The 25098-nt window shown below is 38.6% G+C and overlaps 1 protein-coding gene across 1 annotated transcript in view; it reads right to left on the bottom strand.

The window, feature by feature from the left end:
* The window catches only part of DOPEY2 (dopey family member 2), a 53549-nt gene extending 30973 nt beyond the window's left edge, over positions 1-22576 (bottom strand). The window contains exons 1-13 of the mRNA XM_009282974.1: positions 22439-22576; positions 12676-12857; positions 12405-12575; positions 9754-9943; positions 8782-8880; positions 7912-8035; positions 7099-7199; positions 6530-6644; positions 3887-4007; positions 3278-3397; positions 2570-2675; positions 1892-2083; positions 346-1039 (exon numbers count right to left, since the gene is read on the bottom strand). Of these exons, the coding sequence (XP_009281249.1) occupies positions 346-1039; positions 1892-2083; positions 2570-2675; positions 3278-3397; positions 3887-4007; positions 6530-6644; positions 7099-7199; positions 7912-8035; positions 8782-8880; positions 9754-9943; positions 12405-12575; positions 12676-12857; positions 22439-22576 (2353 nt within the window). The remainder of the gene's footprint in view (positions 1-345; positions 1040-1891; positions 2084-2569; positions 2676-3277; positions 3398-3886; positions 4008-6529; positions 6645-7098; positions 7200-7911; positions 8036-8781; positions 8881-9753; positions 9944-12404; positions 12576-12675; positions 12858-22438) is intronic.
* Positions 22577-25098: the final 2522 nt, after the last annotated feature.

Raw genomic sequence — 25098 nt, 5'->3', positions numbered from 1 at the left:
CTCCCCCCAGCTTTTTTTTTTTTTTTTGGGGGGGGGGGGGGAGGAGGGACACGGATTTCCTGAAAATCCTGAACCATGCCTTTTCATCCCTTCAGCTACAAGTTTTGTAGTGAAAGCTTTCAAAAGAATGTGAATTTAAAAAGCTTGGTAAAAATTGTCCCTCAACCGCAAGACACCAAACACATGCTGATGTGGGTAAGTCTTTAATTCACATGCAACCTGCCTTCAGCCCTGTCAAAAGGCATTACTACTGGCCCTGGTCACATGTCTTGCAAATAGCCAAGCTCACACTGCTATTTGCATCCTCAAATGCTCAAGTTGCCTAGTAAAGGAATCTTTTCTTACCAGGAACCTGAAACAGGGAGAGATACAACTGTTCCATCTCCTCCTCTGAAAGATAGACTGGGAATGTGGTACAATCCAACAAAAGGTGACAAGCTGCAGCGAAAGCTTCCTTGCAGTCACCTCTAAGGGGTCCCAAGACAAGCATCACTTGTTCTAAGTCCCACTCTTCTTCCTCCTTTTCCCTTTTATTACCAGAGTTGCGGTCAGAAGGAAGAGGATTAGAACTCTTGTTCTTGAATGGTGACCCTCGAACTGAGAACAAGTCTGAAAGCATTTGTTTAAACTGAGGTACAGTGATTTGCTTTGCATCCCATGGGCTCCTTTTCTTGCCAGCACTTTCAGGTAATCTGTAGCCATTCTCTTTTTTCTCTTTTCTACTCAGATTCATTGCTGAGATGCTTTCGTTACTTGTTTCTTGAAACTGCACCCCAAAAATGTATTTACTGGAAAACTTGGCAACCAGCTCTTGGATGCAATACAAAGTCTTCTGAATGTTCCCCCCTTTCTTCCAGACATCATCTCTCTCAAGGGTCACAGTTGGCACCCCCAAGTGCTGAGAGAGCTCTGGGGAGGAAGCACTTAGACCAATGCCACTGTCTTCTGACTTCAGGGGTGGGAATGGAGCCTCATCCTCCTCCTGCAGCACAGACTTAGTCTCCAAGGTTACGTCCACATTCTCCTTTTTCACTGGGCTCTAGAACCAGAAATGTTCATGTGGTTAATGTGGCACTGCATAGATCATTTTAAACTATGTAGAACTGTGGCAGGCACTGGGGAACAGCAGTGATAGAAAAAAACTTCTAGTATTTGCAATTTTCAGATACAGATTACTTTTACAAAATAATGAGACATAGTTATTTGTGAGCAGTTCAATTCAACTGCATTTAAAACCTAACAAATGCTTCTATAATCCTCACACCTTGACTCATCAAACACCAACAGATCCATAGCTACAGATACTTAGCAAATGGAAATGTTTCCTTCAAATCAGTTCACAGCTAGAACGGTATTACTTATGTTGGATTATTTCTAGTCAAACGCATACATTTGTTCTACTGCAAAACTTTGGCAGGCTGTGCTTGTGTGACTGCTTTATGCCATCTATTCCTCATTCCCTATCATGGTCTCTTGCACACAAATAATACCACATTGTATTAAACTAAAATATTAATTTAAAGCCTTGCAGACCTAGCCAGCTATAAAGCTGAGCTTGATTTGGCAACTCGAATCTTTAGCAACTGCACGATTCTGAGTGTCTTTTCAAAACCATTAAGATCACATTCTTCTCAAGAGGTAGGATTATAGCCCTGGTTTCAGACAAGACTATACTCCTTCACTGTCACAAATAATTCAAAAAAGTCAGAACTGAATACCCAGTAAGAATAACAAGGCATCAGGTAGCTCTGGAAGGGGCCAAAGAAGATACGTTTCAAAAATCTTTAGTGCTGCAGTTATCATCTAGGTTTAAGTTAGGAGAATTAGCATTTTAAAATAAGTTATGTCACTAACAATTTTAAACTTCTATGAGTAGTTGAAAAACACCTACCCCATTTCCACTTCCTGTCTCAATGTCCAAATAGGAAGGGGGCATTTGCACTTTGCTAAGCACCTTAAAACAGGTCTTTAAGGCGTGAGTGAGTTCCGGTAAACCTAATGCTTCCATATTTTCCAGGAGAGACTGCACCATGTAACTGAGCATCTGTGGAAGATACTGAGTCTGCACTTCAGAGTAGAGTTCCTAAAATAAATAAGCATTGTTTAAAATAGTTATCACATATTATTATTCAGCTGTCTAGCAACACTGATGATTGATAAAGTCAGTTCATGAATGGTTAAGCTGTACAAACTTGCTTCAGTGCTATTCCTTCTTTCTTCATTCTACATGACGAACACTGACTCATACACTAAAAATCTTACAATAGTCAGCCAGCTACTAGGAGACCAAAGAGTCCCAGGAATTTATTTACCCAAGAAGCAAAAGGTACACTTTTTCATTCCTTTGATAGAATCACCATATTTTAAAATGCAAACAATTTTCATTTTGCTAGGCAATAGCACGGGTAGCCATATGTAAGTCAGCACATAAAACTACACTTTGCAGGACATAGCATGCATGTGCACATGTATGTCAATTTGCCTGTTTTCATTTTAGGCAATCACAATATGAATTATTTGATTTTAAGTTTCTGAAGACTTTGAAGCAGTTAACTTCAGGTTGCCTTACCAAAGGAATCACGTCAAGAAGAAACACCAATAGTGTGCAGAGCTCCGAAACTGTAGGAGGAGTGCTAATATTTTCAAAAGGATATCTCATCTGTGTGGATTTGTTTCTGGATTGAGAGAAACATTATTTTGTAAGCTTTTTTTCCTATCAAAACTTGTGTTATAATAAAAAAGCTTCATCAAAACCAGCACAAAATACTGAACAGCTAGACTTTCTGAAGCAAAGTAAAATGGGACTTCTAATACAGCAGGACAAAACATTCTGTCAAAACCACCCAAACTGTAGCATGTGGGATGCTAAAGTGCTTCTAATTTTCAGATTGAATCTCTATACACGATCTTACTACTTAAAGTATAATCTTCTCTCTTACATTTAGAAAGACATAAAAAGATAGAGATCTTTATTTTTCTTCAAAAAACACTTGTTCTTCCAAGGAAGACCTCTCCACCTCCCCTCCCAAACCGTTTCCTCCTTCATTTGTCATTTTGAAAGTAATTTCTTTTGTTCTCAGGTTGCTAGTTTCTGTCTAATTGTTCACCTGTTCGCATTCTTGAATTATTTTAGGATGCAACTTACATATCTGTCTGATTCTAAAATGTATTATGTCCCTTTCAGAATTTCAGTGCTTCAGTAAACTTTATTGTCTTATACAGATAGCTCTTAAGTGGTATTTTTAAGAGGAGCACTATTGTTTGACAACATAAACACCTGAAACAATCTTCGAAACATTTGGTCATGTAATCCCAAAGAAAATCCGTGCTTAAGGATGTGATCAACAAATTGACTGTTTTGACAATTTCTGAAGCGTTTTTGTTCTCTTTGATTGCACTGTGTGAAAGGGAAAAAAAGGAAAAAAAAGAAACAGATGTCAGTGAAGATTCTAAAAGCATGCACATCACAGTATTAGCTGATGCGTTCTAAAATCTTTTCCCCCCTTTCTCTACAAATTAAAAGACACTGACTGTTTTAAATCAAGGACTAAGTCATTCTGGAATAGCTAGAGTTTGAGCATCTTTCTCCCAGATGAAAGAAATCGAGCCTTCAACTTTGAAAATCAAAAGGCTAAGAGTTCTGTCACCAAACTGATTCTTGGCCAATACAACTGGATTTAATCAACACCAATCACATGCAGGGTACTTCATTGTCTTCTCTGCTAATCAAAGAGAAATCAAGCGTGTGCGGGGAAAAAGGGAAGTCAGAAAAATCTCATCGTCTATACAGAGGAATTTTAATTTCCTTAAATTGGTTAGGTTTTAATAAGTTAGCTCAGTATAAATGACACAGTTTCAGTTCATAGCTGAAAATTTGTAGTTATACCTTGCAAGTATGTTGCCACTTTGATTGTAGCTAAGTCTGAGATCAGAACCAAGTGCATCTTTGCAGTAGGAATAGAAGGCTCTAATAACTTCAAGGAACAGGTCCCCAACAACCTGCGGCCCTACAATTGAAGGAAAAAAGAATCCAGTAGTTGCACCAAAGTGATTGCTAGGCAGCTCAGTTACAAACTTGTATAGACTTAAATTAAGGTTAGCTAGGCTAAAAAAAAACACGACCACCCAAGTAGGAAGAAAATGCTTACATGGCTTTTTAAAATGTCAGATTTTCCAGTTAAAATTAAATTAAATATGTATTTAAATATTTCTGTTTTTTAAAAATTCTAGTTAAATACCACCTGTTGTTCATTTTAGGAACTTTTTAAAGGAATACTTGGAAAGCCATAGCACCAGTTCTACATTACACTTAAGTCACTTTCGTAAGGCACCTACGCTGCAATAATTTATAAGTGGACATAATCATAACCATAAACCTGCAGTTCACGTGCCAAGAATAATCACGACGTCTGTATCTATAAGGAAAACAAGCAGATTTCCCAATACACATTTAACACAGTGATCCCTTGATTAAATTTTGAGGGACAGAAGCTGGAAAAATCAGCAAATTGAGAAGTTCAAATGCCTAAATATATCAAAAAAATGCATATTTATAAACAGTTTTAAGAAGAAAGTATAAATTAGGTGTGTGCTGAGAACTGCACCCAGTTTTCAAGGGTCAGCACTTTTTTGTTTTATCTGAAATTATCTATAGAGGACATGAACAAATAATAAGTACAATACCCTACACATGGAACCATTAAAAAAAAGTAGTGTATAAAGCATTCCAATGAGTGCTTCTAAAAAGGAAAAAAAAAGTTAAAGTGACTAAGAGTAGCAGAAAAGGTCAAAGATTTTGTTATGTTTTAGTTTGCTACCTTTAAAAAAAACCCAAAAAGTTGCATTGCTAAATCCATTTCAAAAGGAAGTGAAAGTCATATTGGCTTAAGGCTCAAGAAGTTACATTTTGTGTGCTGACTGGAACAGAAGGATTAAACTAAATAATGCAGTTCAGCTAAATAACCTTTATTGTAGGTCAGATTAACACTGATTGTCAGCCAAATAAAACGTACAGTAGGGTAGTATCTGTCATCTACTTTCTAAATTAGATTAATCAAGAAATTTATGATGTAATGACCTTAGTCAACTGTCCTATATTCAGCATTTTTGTCAGGAAACAAAAATGCTTTACATAAGAGGCTTTAATCATGATAGATTTTTTTACAAACAGCTAAAACCCAGCTAAAACCAGTGGAAGGAAACATTAGCACCACTGTCTTATAAACAGACTAACAACTGCTTCTACTAAGGTAGCATTCATTTGTTAGACAAGCAATACAGAATCCTCATTTTTCCTGACAGTGCTTTGATAATTCTTTAACAGGAAATGTGCTTCAAAGGACTTTCCTGACCCATGAAAGAGGATAAGCTTACCAGAATACAGGAGCCTGCAAAACCAAATGCCACTCGAGTGTTTAGTCTCAGTACCTGAGTTTTATTCTAAGTCTACAGGCTTGGTCAATGGTAACATCACACCCCCGCCCAGGATAATACCCAGAACAACGCTTTGGGATACAGTCAGTCATTAAGACTATTAGCTTCTAACAAATACCAGTTAACCAGTCCATGGGCTTCTCATACCTGTCAGATTAACAGAATATAATTTCTAAAGATTTATCTGTACACGGTTCTTACAGAATACTATTAAACCCTAAAAATCTGTCAAGTTACTTTGGCTTATTTTTTTGATGCAGAAAGGAGAACTTGCCCTTTAAAATAAGGGCTGGCAGAGCCTCACCCTTCTGGTGCTGGCAACTTCATGTACACAACAGAATAGACATGTGACAGTCAGGGAAGAGGAGGAAATTCTTCACAGCTCAGTCATGAAGTCTCAAGCTTCAGGCCAGCACAAGCTGGCACCGCCACCGACAGAGGCACCCCTACCTCCCCACACCCATAACAGGTTATTTCCAGCTGGAGCACCTGCAGGTAAGTGGTAATGCCCACTTTGGCAGCAGTACCACCATAGGCTAGCTGCCTGTGGGACTGCAGTGTCTGGAAAAGCAACACGGTCATGAGAGTCTGATGCAAGTGTATAGGAAGGCCTGCAAGCAGAGCCAAGCACTGGAAACAAACCCAGGCAAGAGCAGTACCGGTGGTTTTCCAGATAGAAGCCGCTTTATAAGACAGAACAAAAAGAGGCCTGACAGTATTTTAGAGAATAAGCTCCGAGGAACGAATTGAGCAGAATATTGAGACCAGGGCAGAAGCGGTTCTTTTTAACTGGCCGCTCAGATTGCGGTTCTGGGCGTGGAAGAGCGTTATCCTCACTAGGATACATCCATGCTACACAGCGGAGTGCTCTGCAGAAGAGCCAGAGATAACCTGGAGAGGGTGCTTGCTCCAGAGCACCGTTCTGAACCAGGTCCAAGGCAAGGAACATGGCCCCCTGCACACTAATACACAATGCACACATATTCAGAATTCGGAAGAATTGCGCAGGGTGTTATCTTGAGTCCTACTGTCAAAGGCGATGAACACCAAGTTGTAAGTCGTTAGCAGTCATAACAGAAGTGACAAGCAACTTTACCTATTTCAGGTTTGTCAAGGAGACTGATCAGGATGCGGAAGGGTTTCAAATAAGCTTGATGCTGTTCCTCTGTATCAGACTCTGGGAATTTCTGATGTAAAATTTCAATCAAACTCTAGTAAAAAGAAAACATCAAAATGTTATAGGTAAAAGAGAGATTGCCATTTTATTAAGACCTGAAGTGTTTCTAAATTTGATTTTGTTTAGTACCAACTAGAATTGAACTTCAATTTTCCATACAGGGTAGACAAATCGATGACATCTTCCCATTATCTGTACTCAAGAGCTGATCTTATTCAGAGAAGCATTTTTAAATAATTCAGGTAGTTCATCAAAGATGCTACACTTTGGTTTCGTTAGATTCCATTTGTATTGTAAGCACATACAATATTGGGATAAATAGAGCACAGCAGGCATTCAGAAAGACGAAAAAATAACCACCAAAAGGATGCTATCTTTAGGGACAGAAAGTGAAGGACAAACCAAGTGGCACAGTGAACAATTCTAGACGCAGTTTGCACTAACATTTAAAAGGATCATAAATACATCTGTACACAACGAACACCAACCTCAACCAAAAGATCCTTGGAATATTTTCCAAAGAAATAAATAGCACGGTCTTCAGAAGTTGTTGAGTCTGGAGCAAAAGTACCACCTTTAATATCAGAACCTACAAGATAAACAGAGGCATCAGGAGTACAGAGAAACACTACAGTACAGAGCACTACACACATCATTTATACAAATATTGAAATTACACTGTATTTTTAGCCTTTGTCATTTCAACACTTTGCTTGAAACTAACGTACTGCCCAAGGACAGCCCACATACCACAGTTTGAGGCATCCAGATGTGCTATACTGAACATAAATCAAAACCAAGGCCAGATCCAGACACGGGGTCAGCAAGGGCAGCCTGCATGCAACTACATGGCTGCAGCTCTTGTCCTGTCACTTTTAGCCTCCTCTTACGCTGTTAAAAGGAGGCAGATGGGGAGAAGCTATAGCTCTCTTATAGCCCCTCCTTGACAATTAAGCCCATGTGGGAATCAATAGACTATTACTTCCAGAAGAGCAAGGTTAAAATAGCACCCCACTCCTTTCAGTCCACTGAACCACTTCAGAATGAACTGTGGACGGGACCAGAAATAACTCATCAGATACCCTGTGATTCAGGACAGTGAAATGAATTCACCTCTGAAGAGAAGACCTGTTTGCCAAATGAATGGTTAAGTTTATTAAACAGGTGCTTAATAAATGGCAACTAAACAACACTTTATCATCATTCATTAACTGCTGAAAAAGTGTATTACATTTTTAAGCACTGATTTTTTTTCTCTTTGGTATTTAGAATACTGAATATAGCTGTATATTGTACAGTACCTAGCAACCATGCATATAATCTTCTATTGAGTGACATGTCTCTCCTCAACAATGTCTGTGTAGCTGCTGACAGAATATAGACTAAATCAGTCCTGTGCAATAGAATAGTGCTTTCGTTGCAATCCTAGGATGAAAAACAAAGATAATTTAGCTGTTTATGAACACTGAAACAAGTCAAATTGGTAATGAGGGTTTTTTTTCTTTAACTGGTAATACTGTTTTGAAAAAAAGGCAACAAACCATCAACCACAAAATATTTCGTATACTAAAAATCTCAAGAGAGGGAAGGTGACACAGTTGTGATCATTTTCATATTTAAGGTACGGAGCTACAGTTAAGCTCAAAAGACTTCATTATGTTATTTATGCATTAAGACTTAAAATTACTTGCTACTTTCAAAATACTGACTATACTACTAGGTAAGTTCGGAAACGATGGGGAACAGCTCTCGTTTTGAGTAATACTTTCTTTCCTAGTCTTTAACAGAAGTATCTTAATTTAGCGCAGATAATTCCAAATGCTGAAATCCTACTTAAAAAAGGAGCTCGATATTTTTTCCATATGCAGTTTCTCAGGCCTGAATACTTCAAGCACATTCCAAATATCACGCAATATTCACTGTGAAAGCACATCTTCATTTGAAGCATTTTGATGATGTAAAACCAAGTTAGCTGTAAGGAGTCTGAGAAGCAGCAGTCTCCTCCTATTAAAATTGATGGGGAAACAAGAAACTGCAAAATCTGCTCATTGATTTTGAAGGTACAAAATTCAGACATTTGGCAATAACAGAGGTAGGAGCTGGACTGGTTTCACAGAAGACACCTTCCCGCACAAAGTGTGCACGCGACAATACCAGATTAGTCCTCTTACCAAAGCTATATAAAATGGGAAGAAGAAGAGAATCACTTCTAGAGTGTTTCTTTGCACAAGGACATTTGAATCCAATACTGATACACACAAAGACTTTATCTGTAAAAGGAAAAGAAAGCACAACGGTGTTTTACTTCATGACAACATTTAAACTACAATCACTGTTAATAATCACAAGAAGGAAAGAAAGCAAACGGTTACATGTGAACAATATCTTTTTTAAATAAGAGGATAATTACTCAGCCATTTAACTCCTGCCCCCAAAATGAGTTAAAAAAAAGTTTTGTGGAATACTGTTAAAAGAATCGTTAATACTTATGAAATACTTGGTTTTGTAACAATACAGAATGCCACAGTGTGACATCACCAGCTATCAGACAGAAGGTGAAGCCTCACAAAATGCAGATATTAAAGTACTCTAACTAGCATTACAGTTATTCCATCAGTCAAGTTTAACATGAATTACTACCTAATGAATATTTCCATTTTACTGAAAAAATAAAAAGATACTAAATTTCAGAATTGTCTTCCAGGACTGCAAACACATTGAGAAATCCACATTAAACTTTGTATATACTGTATTATAGAAGAGCTGGTCTTCAACCTTAAATGCAAATTCAGAACAGGTAGAGAAAAGATGTCAGGTTTATCTTCTGATTTGAAACAGAGTCAGTCTTTTAAGGCTGTATGCAGTACCGATTACCAAAAACTGCAGAAGCTTCAGAAGACTTGCATTCTGCAGGCTAACCAAAATCTGTATGGGAGATTCTCTGCTACATTTCAGGTAAGATGCTCCCATGAAGTAATGGTATTAAGCAATTCCAAAGTGTGGACCTTTCACCCTCTCTTTCTCTCTCTCCAAAACATTTTTAAGAGCGTGTCATTCTAATTTAATACTGAGAAGGCACAATCTGCTAGTATGCTGCTATTATGGTAGATAAGACTGTTCTACGAGGAGTGTAATAAACTTACTGTGAGCTTGTAATCAGTGCCGAGCATGTACTTCTGCTGTTTCCCAGACAGGTCTCTGTTGATATGACTGACAACAAAAAGAGAAGCAGGCAGCCTGATGGATGGGCTGACCAGGACGCTGCCCCAGAGTGCTCCATAGAACACTTCTTGGCCCATCAATAAGGAGAGCTTCACAAGCAGAGCATCTGTTCTGTATGGAAATATATTTGACATGAGAAAACAGATTTTTGTTAGTTCAGTTTTATACCATAAAAAGGCAATTATATGCAGAATTAGTATTGTAGTTGACATAATTTATATAATTTCCTCATCTTTGTATTATCAGTATTGCCCTTTTCACATGACGATGGCCAGCATCTGATTGTACGAAAACAATCAAAAACCACTCAACCCTTTGTCACTGTGCACACTCACTGAAACAAAGTTTCTGTGCATACTTTGGAAACTTCCCCAGTAATTATCTGCAAACATTAAGCTCTGACCAAATTACTGCAGTAGCTCTGACTGCAAAATATTTACAGTGAGAGGTGTGCAATGCTGAACTGGAAATAATTTAAGCTGACGCTAGATTCTGAAAGCCAATTTTATCAGTCTGGGAACTGGAAGATATCCTACATATTTGTACTTACAAATCAGTGGGCTCAATTTGTAAGTCACTGAACAAAAAAACCCATGAGATAAAATGACACGCTGTCAGTTATTGCACACAGGATTGGTACACTGAAATCAGTTTAATGGCAATCACATTGGAGGTCCTATGACTGAAGGCACGTTCTCTGCTTTGGCAACTCTGTCAGTACTCCAGTGTTTTACTATAACTTAAGAATTTAAACCTCACATGAGGAATGCAGAAGTGAGAAAAGAGGAAGAAGTCCAGCACAGAAGAGGGAATAAAACCCCAAATCTGATGTTCCTTTCTATTTCTTTATAAAGTAGCCCTCAAGCCATTTTTTCTTTTCCATTTTGTGTGTGTGTGCAAGCTCACGCATATGTGTGTGTTTAAGAAGGAAATAGTGTCTAGGCTGAAGCACGACCTGAGCTAGTACTTCTGCCACTTTCGGGAACAGCAGGGGATGTATTAGTGTTAGTCCTCAATGTTGAAGATTCTGAAAACATTCAGTGGAGAGTCTCTTACGAAGCCGAATTTAAAATTAATCTAACGCATCTTCCAACAAGATATCTTGGTCTATCTTTCTTGCACCAGAATCATTATGATGAGTAAACTAAAGAAAGACTTTCTCATGTAATTTTTATATTTCACAAAATAACATTAATTTTAGCATAAATCTTTCACAGTGAAATATATGGTCAGTTCCTGTCTGTGACCCTGTTTGTTCAAGGCAAAGAGGAAAACAATGCCATCAAGAATAGGGAAAAAAGGTATAAAACCTGAAGTCAGATCTTGGAAATTAATCTGCAGTTCCCATTAACTCACTAGTTCAAATTTAGTCAGTTTCAAAATAAGTTCAGTCTCCCTAAAAAGGCTTCAGATAGACGGAGACTTAGTTCCAAGGGATCCCCTTTCTCCCCCAAGTCCCCAGCAACTAGTGTTGTAGGAAAGAGAAAACTATACACCATCACTTATAAGCCTGCCTGACAAAAAGCACATACTAAAATTCATGTTTCTACAGCAGATGTGTAAGAGGTATATACTTGTCCACAGATCTGACGTTCTGGAATTGGCAACTGAATGCTACTCACCAAGCTGGAAACACGTGCAGTCTACTCTTAGCCACTCCAGCAATTGATATGAGCCTTCAATTTAATACTTGTTTTTAAAAAGGGGCATTAGACATAGAAGTATTTTGCTTATCAACTGTAATCTACGCAGCCTAGCATATCTTGCCTTTTTTTTTTTTTTTTTTTTTTTTTTTTTTTTTTTTAAGGTGTACACACGGCTATTTAAGATTCAAAAAGGGCAGAGAGAACAGCCAGCACATCCAGACTGGTAATACAGAAGGAAGTACATTACCAATGCAACGTTTAGTGACTCTTTAAGCAAAGAAACATTTGGATGAAACCCACAGCGGTTGAGTTCTTATAAGATCTTACAAAACAGTTCTGGTAACTGAAGTAAAACCACTACGCAAATGGGTGCTGAGCTGCTCTTCTCAGCACACTTCCTGATCCCGACTTAATGTACTGAATGCCACTGTCATTACTGCCAGGGGCACCCAAGAGTGAGAGAGATAATTTTTCCACAATAGATTTTATAAGAGTTGCCTCTTGCTCGTGCTTTCAGAACCTGAGGGTAAGTATCTGGTATAGAAAGACTGGAAAGAATTCAGCTGCTCTCTCATGCTACAATATTTAAATAGAATTTATCAACAGAGCAGTGGTTTGGGGAGTCAGGTTAATTATTTAGGAGTTCAGAGGAGCTTTAAGAAATAGTTTTTATTGCTTTCTCTCAGCACATCTATTTTTAACACTCCTTTTCCTCTTCTATCCTCTTCTCCTGAGATGAAAATAGAACGGGAAAGGGTTTTTCTACTTTAGCACTATTCATTGCATCTTTCAGGGGCTCACCATTCTTCCACCCTTAGAAGCTCTTTTATCAAGCCTTCTATATAGAGAGCTGACAGAAATTTCCTCAGAATTCCCTAGGAAAGAAAAACACTGTATATTGCTTTTAAATTAATATTAGCTCTTACCTGTCATAAATTTCTGATCCTTCTTCCAATCCAGGCAGCAGTCCAATTACAAAGGCTTGAAGACCAGGCAGGAGGGACTTTTGGAGAGGAAGAAAGTATTTCTCATACAAACCAAGGAGGACAGGCCTCACTGACATTGCTGCATTTGTCAGCAGAGGAAACAAACCAGAGCTTTAAAAAAAAAAAAAAAAAGAAAAAAGAAAAAAGAAAAAAAAAGATTAGTTAATTAAAATAGACTGTGAAATGCATATGCTTTTAAAGAAAAGTTTACCTGTACAAGAATAAATCCTTGGCAAGCCATTTTGTCCCAATAATTTTAAAGATTATTTCATAGGTTTCTAGTGCCTTTAAATGCACTCCACTAGGTAGTGCTGGATGCAAACACTGAGATAATCTTTTACTGATGATCAGCCGTCTTGGCAATAGAGAATACTTCAGGTTACTCTGAAGAGCCTGTGGAAGAAAGGAGATGAGAATAAACAGCTATAATGTATATGATCGCTGCATGTCAAAGATTTCCTACTAGCACATTGAGAAGAACTAAATGCATTCAAGAGTTTTCTCTCTTAAATACATTTTGTTACACTGAAACAGCAGAATTCTGCAACTGAGTTTTCATATGGAATCACTCATGAACAATCTAGAAAAGTCTGGTCTTACTTTGCTTAGAGGCTGGAAAATGAAGTCAAAGGACAGGACAGGGACAGGGTACACTTATCCTATCTCCAGGGGAAGTAGGGAAGTAACAAGAAGAGCATCTCAGCTTTTAAGGGCAGGGAATAAAGTAAGAATTAAATAACTATCTTTCCTCATAAAGTTTCATTTCATGTATAGCTGAAATATAAACCAAAAACCTTCCGACCAAAGCAGGCATGATTAAATGGGACAATAACATCTTAGAAGTTATTTGTAATTCTGTGTGGCTACATTCAGTAAGCTTTATTAACTATTCCCACTGTATTCACATATAAGTAAAAGATCTTCAGGATAGGACATAGTTAACTAAGTAGTGCAGACAGGCCAGGTCTCTGGAAAAAACAAACTGTAGCACCTTTCTTTGGAAAGATTACTCTTTTCCTTGAACCGTGCATGCATTTCAGCAGGGTAAATAAGTATGTCTCTTCAACTCAGAGACAATTAAAAAAAGAAGTTGCAAGTAAATGGCACTTTAGCCTTTGATCACTGTCCGCTAACGCAAACAGATGTTTCACTGCAGATTGACATTTGGGATGTTCTCAGGATTAGGCAAATTCTTGACTCTCCCAAAGGTTAAGTCATGGTCTTATCCTACGTAACTACTTTAAACTTGAGGTTCTTCTATCCTGCCTGAAAAAAGGTTTTGAAAAAGCAGCAGACAAGTGAACTACCCGTCCTTGCTCATTTCCAGGAAAAAAAACAAACCAGTTCAGCAATGATCGCAGCATTCACTTGAATGCTGAATACTCTCAGCAGCAGTAAGAGGAAGAGATAAAACCCATCATCTTTCAAAGGTGTGTGCAACTTATCGTTTAAGACTTTGCAGTTGGTGGGCACAAGAAGCTAGAATCTGTGAGACTACTATTGTGTTATTTCTCCCATTTGCTGCCCTGCCTAAACTGAGAGACCAGCTGTTTGTAAAGAGCTTCTAGTAAATAAAACTTGCTCAAGAAAAAACCAGGGTGAGAGTTTGTAACAACAGTAAATAGAAATGTCAGACCATTCTGAAATACATACAGTACAGATGCCATTTAGAGCCAATTAATTTCCTTCCTTCCCTCCACCACTGAGCATGAGATCTGCATTTTAATAGGTACTAAAAACTAGAATCCAAGAATACAGCAATATTTCACATATGAAACTAAACCAGGTCATATTTGTGGAGTTATCTTTTACATCTTTTATATTTGAGAGATTTACTCATATGTTACATGAGTAGTATTATTTCAATATTAAAGATTGAAATCCTTAACACTTGTAACAGCTTTGAAGACTGCTTGAAAGCTGGACTTTGAAACATTCTGTTTATATTGGTTGGTATGTATTTGCCCACACCCTCTGTATATATAAAAGAAGGTAATTACAAAAAAATATGCCAACGGTAAATATTTTTCCTCTCAATCTTAAGATTGAACAAATACCATCTTAATATTCTATCAGTTAAAATTTAAATATCAGCTAGGTAGAAAATGAAAACATTCACTGTTTATTACACAAAGAATCTGATCCATTACAGAAATAATGTCATCTCATAAAAAGTGTCGTTTGGCTTATTTCATTTCCTAAGGATGTGAAGTAAATCTCCACCAGCAAATAAGAACTCGCCTTCCCCAAACATCAAAACATTTAGTCAGAAGAGGAAAAAATACTCCAGGTATATTAGGAGTTGAATAGTGGATATTCAGGGATAACTCAGTGTTAAGTATTTCTCCTGGGTAACTCTGAAACCTTCCAATGTCCAAATTCCAGCAGGTGAGACTAACTTAGAATAAGACTACATTCACGTACGTGTGCCAACTATACTGCTTCACCTAAAGAATCAGAAAACATCTCTGTATAGGAAGCAAGATTTGAAGACATTTATTATGATCCTCATACATAAGCTGAGGAGAGCTTCTGCCCATCACACCAGAATGATTTCCGAGATGAAACTCCTTTCTCAAAAGTACATAATCTTTTTTCTGACTTGGGTTGAAGAAATACACAGTCGGATACAAACTACAATTCTTCTCAAGAGTGGGTGTTCCTGCTTAACAGTTGTCTCTGATCTTCCAGCAGATGCAAGGCATTTTAAACCACACTGCAACATATTAGAAGACTGTGGTTGCACCAAGAGCCATTCCAGCAGAGAGATGGGCTGGCTGCTACTTTGCTCAAAGGTTCAGATTCTTAACAGCTTCCACAGAACTGCAGGGCTCAAAGAATTTTAAAAGGGCTGAAAGACATTAATTAGCAGACGGCTCTAAAACTGTTCATTGAAATGAGTGACATGATAATATACATATTTCCAAATGCTAATTAGTTTCTGTGAGCCGACAGGCAAAGCTAAGCAGCTTGATTTTTAAATATCCTGAGCTCCCACAACTGAAAAAAAGAATCAGTTGTCTGTGACATTTAGGACTGCTGAAAAGCCATTATAATTTCAGCTGTTAGAGGTTAAATGTTGCGATAGCAAGCCTGGTATCATTCGCACTGTATGCAGATGAAGATCCCATCCCAAAGCATTGCTTCCACATTCAGGATCCAACACTAACAACTGCAGATGGACAACTCTGCTCACAGGTTTTGACATCTATTATTTACCCATTCTTTTGATTCTTGTGAGCTTAATTTGACCGTCTTCATTTACACATGGGCTGAAGCCCGCCCGTGATCTACTTTTCCTCCTTGTCTCTGCTTTCCACGTGAGCAGTTATGGTGGCAGAAGTGTTAAATGTCACTGGAACTGCTAGTAAGGGTTGGTTTGAGAAGCCTGAACTGCCAGCAAGTACTCCACGCTTAATATATCATCCCAGGGTTTGGTTTTCACAGATCAGTGAGAAATCAACAATCCCAGAAAACCAGGAAGTATTTGACCTACCACTGGCTTTTAAAATAAAGACTTTAATCAGTAAGTCAGGAAAAAATGAGACATGTAAAGTAATGACTTGTGTCCATGTGCATGCCCAGTTTTCAACTTCTTACAGGTTCTTTTTCTTTATGACTGACTAGAGAATACATTATACAGACTAAACATTTTCTAATGCATAAGCATTCTCAGAGTTTCTTTGAATGTCGGCTCTAAAGGGTAGAAAGGGAAGACTATCTGTTCTTTGCAGCAGTGTATACATGTGCCTTAAAACAAAACAAACAGACACACATACACAGAGGAATATTTGCATTTCCACAGTTACTGGTTTAAGTCATTCTGCACTGCTTTATAGCACCACTAGGCATCAATTAGATCAATTTGCCTAGACATAAAAAATGGAAGCAAACCAAGTAAATATTTTATTTACGTAACTAGAATTCCAGAAGAAGGCAGCATGTACATCAATTTATAAGATTATCTTCAACTAGGAGATACTATAATTCTTGTTTTAGACAACAGTGGTTGGGAGTAGAGGGGAGAAGGAGAGCCTGTGATTCCATTTTCCACTGATTCATTTTCCAAGTAAGTAAAAAAAATTCTAAACAGAGCTCCAGCTTCCATAAAAATAGCAGCATGAAGTTCAAAGATGGTTGTGAGGAAACTGTAAACTAGGAGTTGGAGTTATATTAAAAAGTGGGGAAAAAAAAAGATATAAAATTTAAAAAAAAGGTATAAAATATCCCTAGTCCTGCACATTGCATTTGCACATCGGGTGTGGTGAAGTTCCATAAAGCAATTAGGAGGCAAAGCTTCCCTTCTTCTCTAAGATATAAGGCTTGCCTTCAACAGAAGGCAAATGGTGCTTGTGTTTGTAACTCAGCCAACAGTTGTTACAAAGCCATGGCAGTCAGAGTTCTCATATGAAGCAACTGGTGTAATTAATGGCTATGCTCAGTAAATCCGTATTTCAGAAGAATCCTCCTCTTCTGTCCCCTCAAGAACAGACACATTGTAACATTAAGTGTTACTACTGAAACAAACAATAGTTGTGCAGCTGCAATGATTTTTGTGCTCTTTCCCCTTCCCCTCCAAACAGATCAAGTGTTTGGTTGAGATCATATTCACCCTGAAGTTTCTGAAGCAAGAAAAGCCTACAGAAACGAAAAGTAACATACTTATTTTCTATTGAAAGTCAAATTAAAAAAAAAACAAACCAAACAACTTTGAAATTGCAGACTAAAGACTATAAGTTCTTACCATACTAATTTTTAATCTGTGCATTTACACACTTGTGTTATGTCCAAGGATAAAAAGCAGTTTGAAAGTGCTCTTTCAGAGCAAATATTGCTATCATTACTAAGCAAGTCAACCATGCTGTAAGCATAAAATAAATCCCTCTAGAACAACTGATTTTCCAAATGTTATAATACTTTGTTTTCATGGTGAACAATAACTATAAATGAGCATCTTGCTCAGAAAAGGGACACTGGCCTGCCAGCCAGGCTGAGTGGCAACAGTCACTAGTGAAGCTTACGTGCAAGTTCCATACCACTGATATCCAAAAACTGTTGAAAAATTGTTGAACTAGGTATTTCTGCCAATATGCATGGCAAAATCCTGACCATTAGTCTTGTCAAACAGATGCAGGTTGGGTTTTTTTGGTAGGCTGGTTGGCTTTTTTGTTTGGTTTTTGTTGGTTTTTTTTAATATGTACAGATTAAATGAACAAACAGGCGAGTTTAAACATTCACTTGCCAAAAACCCAGTGAGATTTTGTGCTCTTCTGTGAATCAGTACGTTTCAGAGACTTTTTTGAAAACTTCCTCTCATAGTTTCCTTACAAAAGCAGGCTCTGGAATCCAATATTTACTACCGCTCAGTTCTTCATTTTGCAAACTGCGCCACTTATCTACTGTTTGCCTGCACCCAGAGTTAAAATTTCGGGAAAATATATGCCTATAATCTGGATTAAAAACCCTAAGGCAAAGTATGCACTTGGATTTTCATAATTTCATAATATTTTTAGCCTCTCAATTGCCTGAAGTTCCCCCTACGTGAATACTTTTATACATATTTCATATAATATACATATCTGTTTATATTTTGCATAGACAGTGACAAGCATTTTGGATATGAAAACAATGTTAAAATCACCTATTTCACTGATAAAGCCACATATGCTGAACCACCACCTATTTCTAGGTTTAAAAAGACAACACCCCTCCCCCCCAGCATTTTTTTTCTATCAAAGTGTGTTCTCAGAGTTGTATCCTTTTACAACATTGGAACAAGCTGGCAAAATCCGCAATAGCGTAATCACATTTTAGCACTAAGACAATTGAGAAAGATTACTGTATTCTGGATGCAACAATCTGTACTGAACATCTGAAAACCTTAGTCACAAAGCAGTGCTTTCCAACAGTGAACATATGCAGATTTGCAAAAACAATAAAAACATGTTTCAAAGCTGTATCCAAGAACAATACTGAGAGGATAATAATCCTACTTCTTGAAGCATGGAGCAACCTAGGCTGCAACTACTAAATGACTGCTTTATAGTAACTAGAGCTTGAACAGAAGCAAAGCACAGAGAGAGAGAGACATTTATAAGTGGAATATGAGTAAGTTTCAACTAAAACCCCAAAAACCTTTCCCTTACAAACTTGGGGTGTAGCATAAGTTAGCAAATTCTGCCAACTCTCCATCCTTCACTCATGCTCACACTTGGTACCTGCAGTTCTGTTCAGAACACTGCAGGGGAGCTTAATCTTACCTACCTTAGAAGCCTAGGTCAGCTAAAAAAGACAGGCAAAACTGCAGTAACGCACCTCAGGCTCCCTAAGGTGGAGGAACACACGCCATTTTAGGGCAGTGTTCATCTGACCTACTTTAAATAGCAAGAGATGAGTCACAAAACAATAAAAAACCCCCAAACAAACCCCTTATTCCTCTCCCTGTCTAAAAGTGATTCAAGGTGAAGCTGTCCACACTGAAGTCATGTGAAGTTAAATAAGGCTCATCTCCCTTAAGTGACAAAAAATAGGTCTACAAACTGATCCATCTGGCTGACCATTCAGATTAAAGTCAACCGGTTTCTCTGTTGCTTCCCCAGTTCTACAAGTCACTGTGAAACATCAGAACCATAGAAGCAACAGAGAAATTGTGAAGAAACCTTCAGTTTAACCTTGGTAGCTAAGTAGTAATAGAAAGAAGTAGCAGAGTTGTCTCTTTTCACCAGGAGTAACAGCAGCAAGAGCTCCAAGATCACTTTTTTCAGCCAAGGCCAAAGGGATCTGGATCAGCCTGTGCTGCTTCCTCCAGACCTTGTATCGAAAAGGTAATGCCACTGAGCTTCTATAGAAATATGAGAGAGAGAGAGAGAGAGAGAGAGAGAGAGAGAGAGAGAGAGTAAAAAAGAATGAAAAGTACTTCCGAAACTCCTCAACTTACTCATCCTATTTTGTCTCTCCCTTTCTCAGCATTTTCACATTTGTTTAATAATAGCCATCACTGCACACCAGTTACTGACACCCAGGTTCCTCAGTATGACCATGTGCAGTGTTTAAAAACATTTTTATCATTAAGATACTGTTGATCTCCTCCCTCTTACCCATTCTCTCCGTGCTCATTCATTTACCCTCAGAACTGACTGTAGAAGAAATTAGGCTCCTATGTTAGAAACACCTCCCCCTCCCCCTAACACTAACAGAACTCAACAACAACATTTATGTTTTAGGATGTAAAAGACCAAGTAATCATAGGAGTTAAAAGAATAGCTATTGACATCTTATTTCACAATCTTCCTTTTGGCAGCACATTCCCCTGACATATCACCCTTATTTTCAGATAACAGACAGAAGCAGATGAACGCTGGGGATGATTTGCTCTACCAATTCTTAAGCTCCTAAAATGATTAAGTCCATAAAATACCACAGCAGATGGAGTGATGTAACAGCTAAAAGCTTTTTTGCTTTGTTTCTACTATGCTGCTACATATTTTGGCAATTCTGTACCTGAATAAGAGTTTCAGATAGGTGTTAATCAGTTCAGCATGTTCATCGAGGTCAAGATAAAAGATCAAAGCCTACCTCTTGCCAGAGGTAAGAAATCTCTCACTCTAATTATTTCTTATTTTCCCTTTTGAGAGAAGCATTCTGAAGGCTTCTAGCTCTCTTTATTGACTGAACAGGAATCATGATGAAACAGTGAAGGCAGAAATGTGTAACTCCTATCGCCAGAGCAATATTCAGCTTTTCTCCTCTGAAGAGGAAAGAACATGGCTGCCCTTAAAAAAACCTCAATTTGGCAAATGTTGTCCCAATTTTCAAGAAGGGTAGGAAGGAAGACCCTGGTAATTACAGGCCTGTCAGTCTCACTTCAGCACCTGGTAAAATTATGGAGAAGGATATTCTGGGAGTTATTGAAAAACACTTGAGAGACAACGCGGTCATTGGTCATAGCCAGCACGGGTTCATGAGGGGAAAGTCCTGCTTAACCAACTTAATTTCCTTTTATGACAAGGTCACCCATCTAGTTGGCCAAGGGAAGTCAGTATATGTGGGGTTTTTTTTATTTTAGCAAAGCTTTTGATACTGTCTCTCACAGTATCCTTCCAGATAAACTGTCCGGCACACAGCTAGACAAGTGCATAATATGTTAGCTGAGCAACTGGCTGATGGGTCGGGCTCAAAGAGTTATAGTTAATGGGGTTACATCAGGCTGGTGGCCAGTCACCAGTAGGGTTCCCCAGGGATCAGTTTTAGGGCTAGTGCTCTTTAATGTTTTTATAAACGATCTGGATGCAGGAATCGAGTGTACATTAAGTAAGCTTGCCGATGATACTAAACTAGGAGGAGCTGTGGACTCCCTCGAGGGTGGAGAGGCCTTACAGAGAGATCTGGATAGACTAGAGAGCTGGGCAATCGCCAACCATATGAAATTTAACAAGAGCAAGTGCTGGATTCTCCACCTGGGATGGGGCAATCCTGGTTATAGGTACAAACTGGGGGACGAGAGGATGGAGAGCAGCCCCGTGGAAAGAGATCTGGGGGTCTGCGTTGATGGCAAGTTGAATGTGAGTCAACAGTGCGCCCTGGCAGCCAAAAGGGCCAACCATGTCCTGGGGTGCATCAAGCACAGCATAGCTGGCTGGTCGAGGAAGGTGATTGTCCCACTCCACACTGCACTGGTGAGGCCCCACCTTGAGTACTGTGTGCAGTTTTGGGCGCCTCAATATAAGAAGGACATCAAACTATTAGTGGGTCCAGAGGAAGGCGACCAAGATGGTGAAAGGTCTCGAGGGCAAGACTTACAAGGAACAGCTGAGGTCACTTGGTTAGTTCAGCTTGGAGAAAAGAAGGCTGAGAGGTGACCTCATTGCAGTCTACAGCTTCCTCAAGGAGGGCAGTGGAGGGGGAGGTGCTGATCTCCTCTCTCTGGTGACCAGCGATAGGACACGAGGAAATGGAACGAAGCTGCGTCAGGGGAAGTTCAGACTGGACATTAGGAAAAGATTCTTCACTGACAGGGTTGTTGATGACTGCAACAGGCTCCCCAGGGAAGTAGTCACGGCACCAAGCCTGTCAGAGTTCAAGGAGTGTCTGGATGACGCTCTTAGTCATATGGTTTAGTTTTAGGTGGTCCTGCGAGGAACAGGGAGTTGGACTTGATGATTCTTATGGGTCCTTTCCAACTTGAGATATTATATGATTCTAGAATTCTATGGATTCGCCTCCCCTTTGAAAACTCTGTAGAATTAAGGTTTAGCAACGACAGCAGAGACATGTGAGGCATATCGGGTAACAACAGATGTTTCCTTATGAATTCTGCAGGAGCTGCCGCCTGTCACCCCTATTTCCTTAATGACTGTAACTACTCTTGCCCCACGTACACTCAGGAAGAGCTTTATGTTAAAAGAGACCAAATGGGACACAAAAAACATACACCCTGTTTCTTGGGCAGGAGGAGAGGATACACTTCCTAGGTGTTTTCCCGTAAAAGTCTTTTTCTTTTTTCCTATATTCAGCCGTATTTTCCACAGTCATACAAAAGACACCACCAGCAGCAAATCAATTATTTCCCCAAATACAAGGGAAGGGCATGGTCAAGTAAATGTGATCTTTAAATATAAACTTTGACCCAGAATATATACTAAAACTTGTGACCTCCTGTTCTATATAAAGACTTTTTTTAGCTGCTCTAGAGTGAGTAACCAGCATCCTGAGGGTTTCTTCGGTGCAAAAACTAAATTAACTTAGCTGTATAAATGAAACAAATACCATTTGAAGGAAACCTCTGTTGGTTTTACCAGCATTTCTCACATTTATATAAAAGATACTGACTTAGCTGCTTCCATTACCCTTCCTTTATGAACTAATATTTTTCTTGAGTGAATTTTCAATTTTGCTAAGTACTGTAAGTTACAGAAAAGTTAATAACAATACAAAGGTAATAAACAAATGAAAAAAATATTCCTGTGACACTGTACCTTATTGAGTTTGCCAAGGGAAGATATAAGATCCGCCCATTCACTTGATGATTCAAAGTTTCTCAAGGCTTTCTCAATCGCTGAAGAATAATTTCTGTATCTGTAATCACCAAGTAACTCCTGCTCTTCTGGATCCATCTTCGGTTCTCATAGCAAGGCGAAATTTCCTGGTAAACTAAAACATGCACGCAGTTACAAAAAGGTAACCCACATTTACGTTCTGGCAAACCTAAAGTACTGTAAGATAACAATAAATATGTAGAAGCGCTGACAGATCACAATAAACAGGTCATCTGATCAAGTTTCAACACAAAAATAATTTAACAGGCATGACTCCAACTCCCCACTGCCTGTTTTAGAAGTTTTGCAGTCACATTTTCCTATTTATGAAACGTGTTTTTTCCCTCCATGCACATGGATCTCTCACACAATAACAAAGGAAAGGAATATAAAGTCTCACTATAAACAGTCAAAGCGCTGACAAGGAGTTAGGGAGAAGTAAATAGTTTTCATAACTTATCATCTGTGCAGTGTTTTGAAAGGCTACCTGTAACAGTGGAATGTGAAATATTTCATATCAAAATACAACTTTCCAGAGGAATCCCGTGAAGGGGCCTCTCAGCCCACAGCAGAAGGAGCTCTCAGAACTCTGCATCTCAACTTGTCAGCAGCAGATGCTGAAGTACAAGACCAAGGTGTTGTGCCAAAGTGTCAAGGCGTGCATTCTAATCTTCATTTATTTCACCAAAAAGTATCCGTATATTTTTACGAAGGAAAAATAAGCTACCCAGACCTGATTTTCTCATATTCTGTAACGCATTTATATTAAAAAACCAAAATACACCTGGTTTAGAGCAATGGGAAACAAGTGTGGTTGGATTTTACGTACTGAAAAATAATACCTTCACTCCTATGCTAGCTATGACACTAGTTCTCCTGTTAGCTAATATAAAAATATTCTTTTAGAGAGATGCTTAGGTTTAGGAATGCCAGGCTTACCTCAATCTGTGCTACATCACTGATACAGAAAAGAAAGCACAGTCCTATAACAAAATATTTTATAATGTTTCTGAAAGGCATCTGCATTGTTTCCTACTGTTAGGACACAAAAATAAACCTAAGTAGTCCTCTATATTCTTTTAAAGCAGGCATCTCTCGCAGCATTAAAAAAAAAAAAACAAATCAACAATTGTGTATCATCTGTTAACTTTAATAAACAACAACAACTACATCAATATAAGATTTTTGGTAGCAAACTCTAAGAAACAAAAAATGCTGGATGCACCCAAAAAAGAGCAAGGATTTTAAAGGTGGGTTTAAGCCACCTTTGCACTCCCCTGATAGGAGGATTCAGCCATTGCCAATACAACCACTCTATGTCATCCAACTAGATCCACCTCTATGAAAGAAAAAAGAAAAGTATTATCACACAATGTCATCAGGGCCATGTTTGTTTGTTTGGTTGGTTTTGTTTGTTTGTTTTGCTACAGTAAAGGTTCAATTTTCTGTTTTCACCAGGATGCATGCAGTGCTTCTCACAGCAGAGAGTAAAAAAAACCCACTGCCTTGCAGGATGTAACGTTCATCTGGGATACAGCTATCCCTGCTCCAACAAGGACTTAAAAAAAAAAGTCAACCCTCCCATAAAACCTAACAAAGTGGCAAACTTGCAATATACTGTCAACAAAAATTACGAGTAATCTGACGTAGACACTGCCCCTGCCACTGGCAGGGCAAGAAATGGAACCCTATTTCCCTCATCTCATGTAAATACCTTAATCGTTGGACTATTGGATTGTATTCATACTCCTTAGAACAAAGCGTGAGCTAGGAAGTATTCCAGCAGCTCTCTGTCAAGTCAAGAGTGCTGCCACTTTCAGAAATAAGAAATTTGTCTGGATCATTTAGAATTGGGCAGCCGTTTTGCTGACAGAACACAACAAATTTCTTCATTTGTAAATGCAATATACCCGCACGAATCCACTTAGAGAACAAGAATCAATCAAATTATCAACAGCACTTAAAGAGGTTCTAAATATTCTATGAAAATCATGTCCTAAAGCATTCTTGTAGCATTAAAACCTGGTCTACTTAAGTAAAATCTAGTTAGATTCTGAGGGTAAAATAGAACGTACCTACTCAAGGAATAAAAAAACCCTAATAAAACTTCAATTGGGGGAAAAATTGTCTTATACAGTTCTTAAGACACTTTCTTTGGACTTTGCTGTGAATAGACAGGTGAATAGTGTATTCCCACCCAGAAAAGCAGTGATGGACTTAATGACTGTGAGCATTGACGTTCACGTACCTATGTTGCTAATGTCAGCAAGGTTTGAAAAAATCCCATAATCTAAATATGGCCAACAGATCGTATTTGTGCTTATATACAAAGGCAGGAATATTAAAAAAAAAACCCCAAAACCAAAAGCCACTTGCCAGTGACCTTCAGGCACGTCTTCCAAATCCCGCGCCACAAACTTCCTCAGTAAATGGAGACGTTAATAGTTACTCATCAACTTTCAGCATCCTCTTAAGACAGGTTAACGAGGCGGGCGCTCTGCCTCTGATCCCAAGGGACGAGGCGCTGCCTCCCGGGGCTGCGGGGCCTCAGCGGGCAACCCGCGCCCCGCCGTCGGCTGCTGATCGCTCCGGAGCCGGGC

The sequence above is a fragment of the Aptenodytes forsteri genome, unplaced genomic scaffold (genome assembly GCF_000699145.1).
Source record: "Aptenodytes forsteri isolate BGI_AS27 unplaced genomic scaffold, ASM69914v1 Scaffold2, whole genome shotgun sequence".
NCBI lineage: Eukaryota > Metazoa > Chordata > Aves > Sphenisciformes > Spheniscidae > Aptenodytes > Aptenodytes forsteri.
Note: the sequence above shows the minus strand (reverse complement) of the source record. Positions and strands in the feature narration are given on the sequence as shown.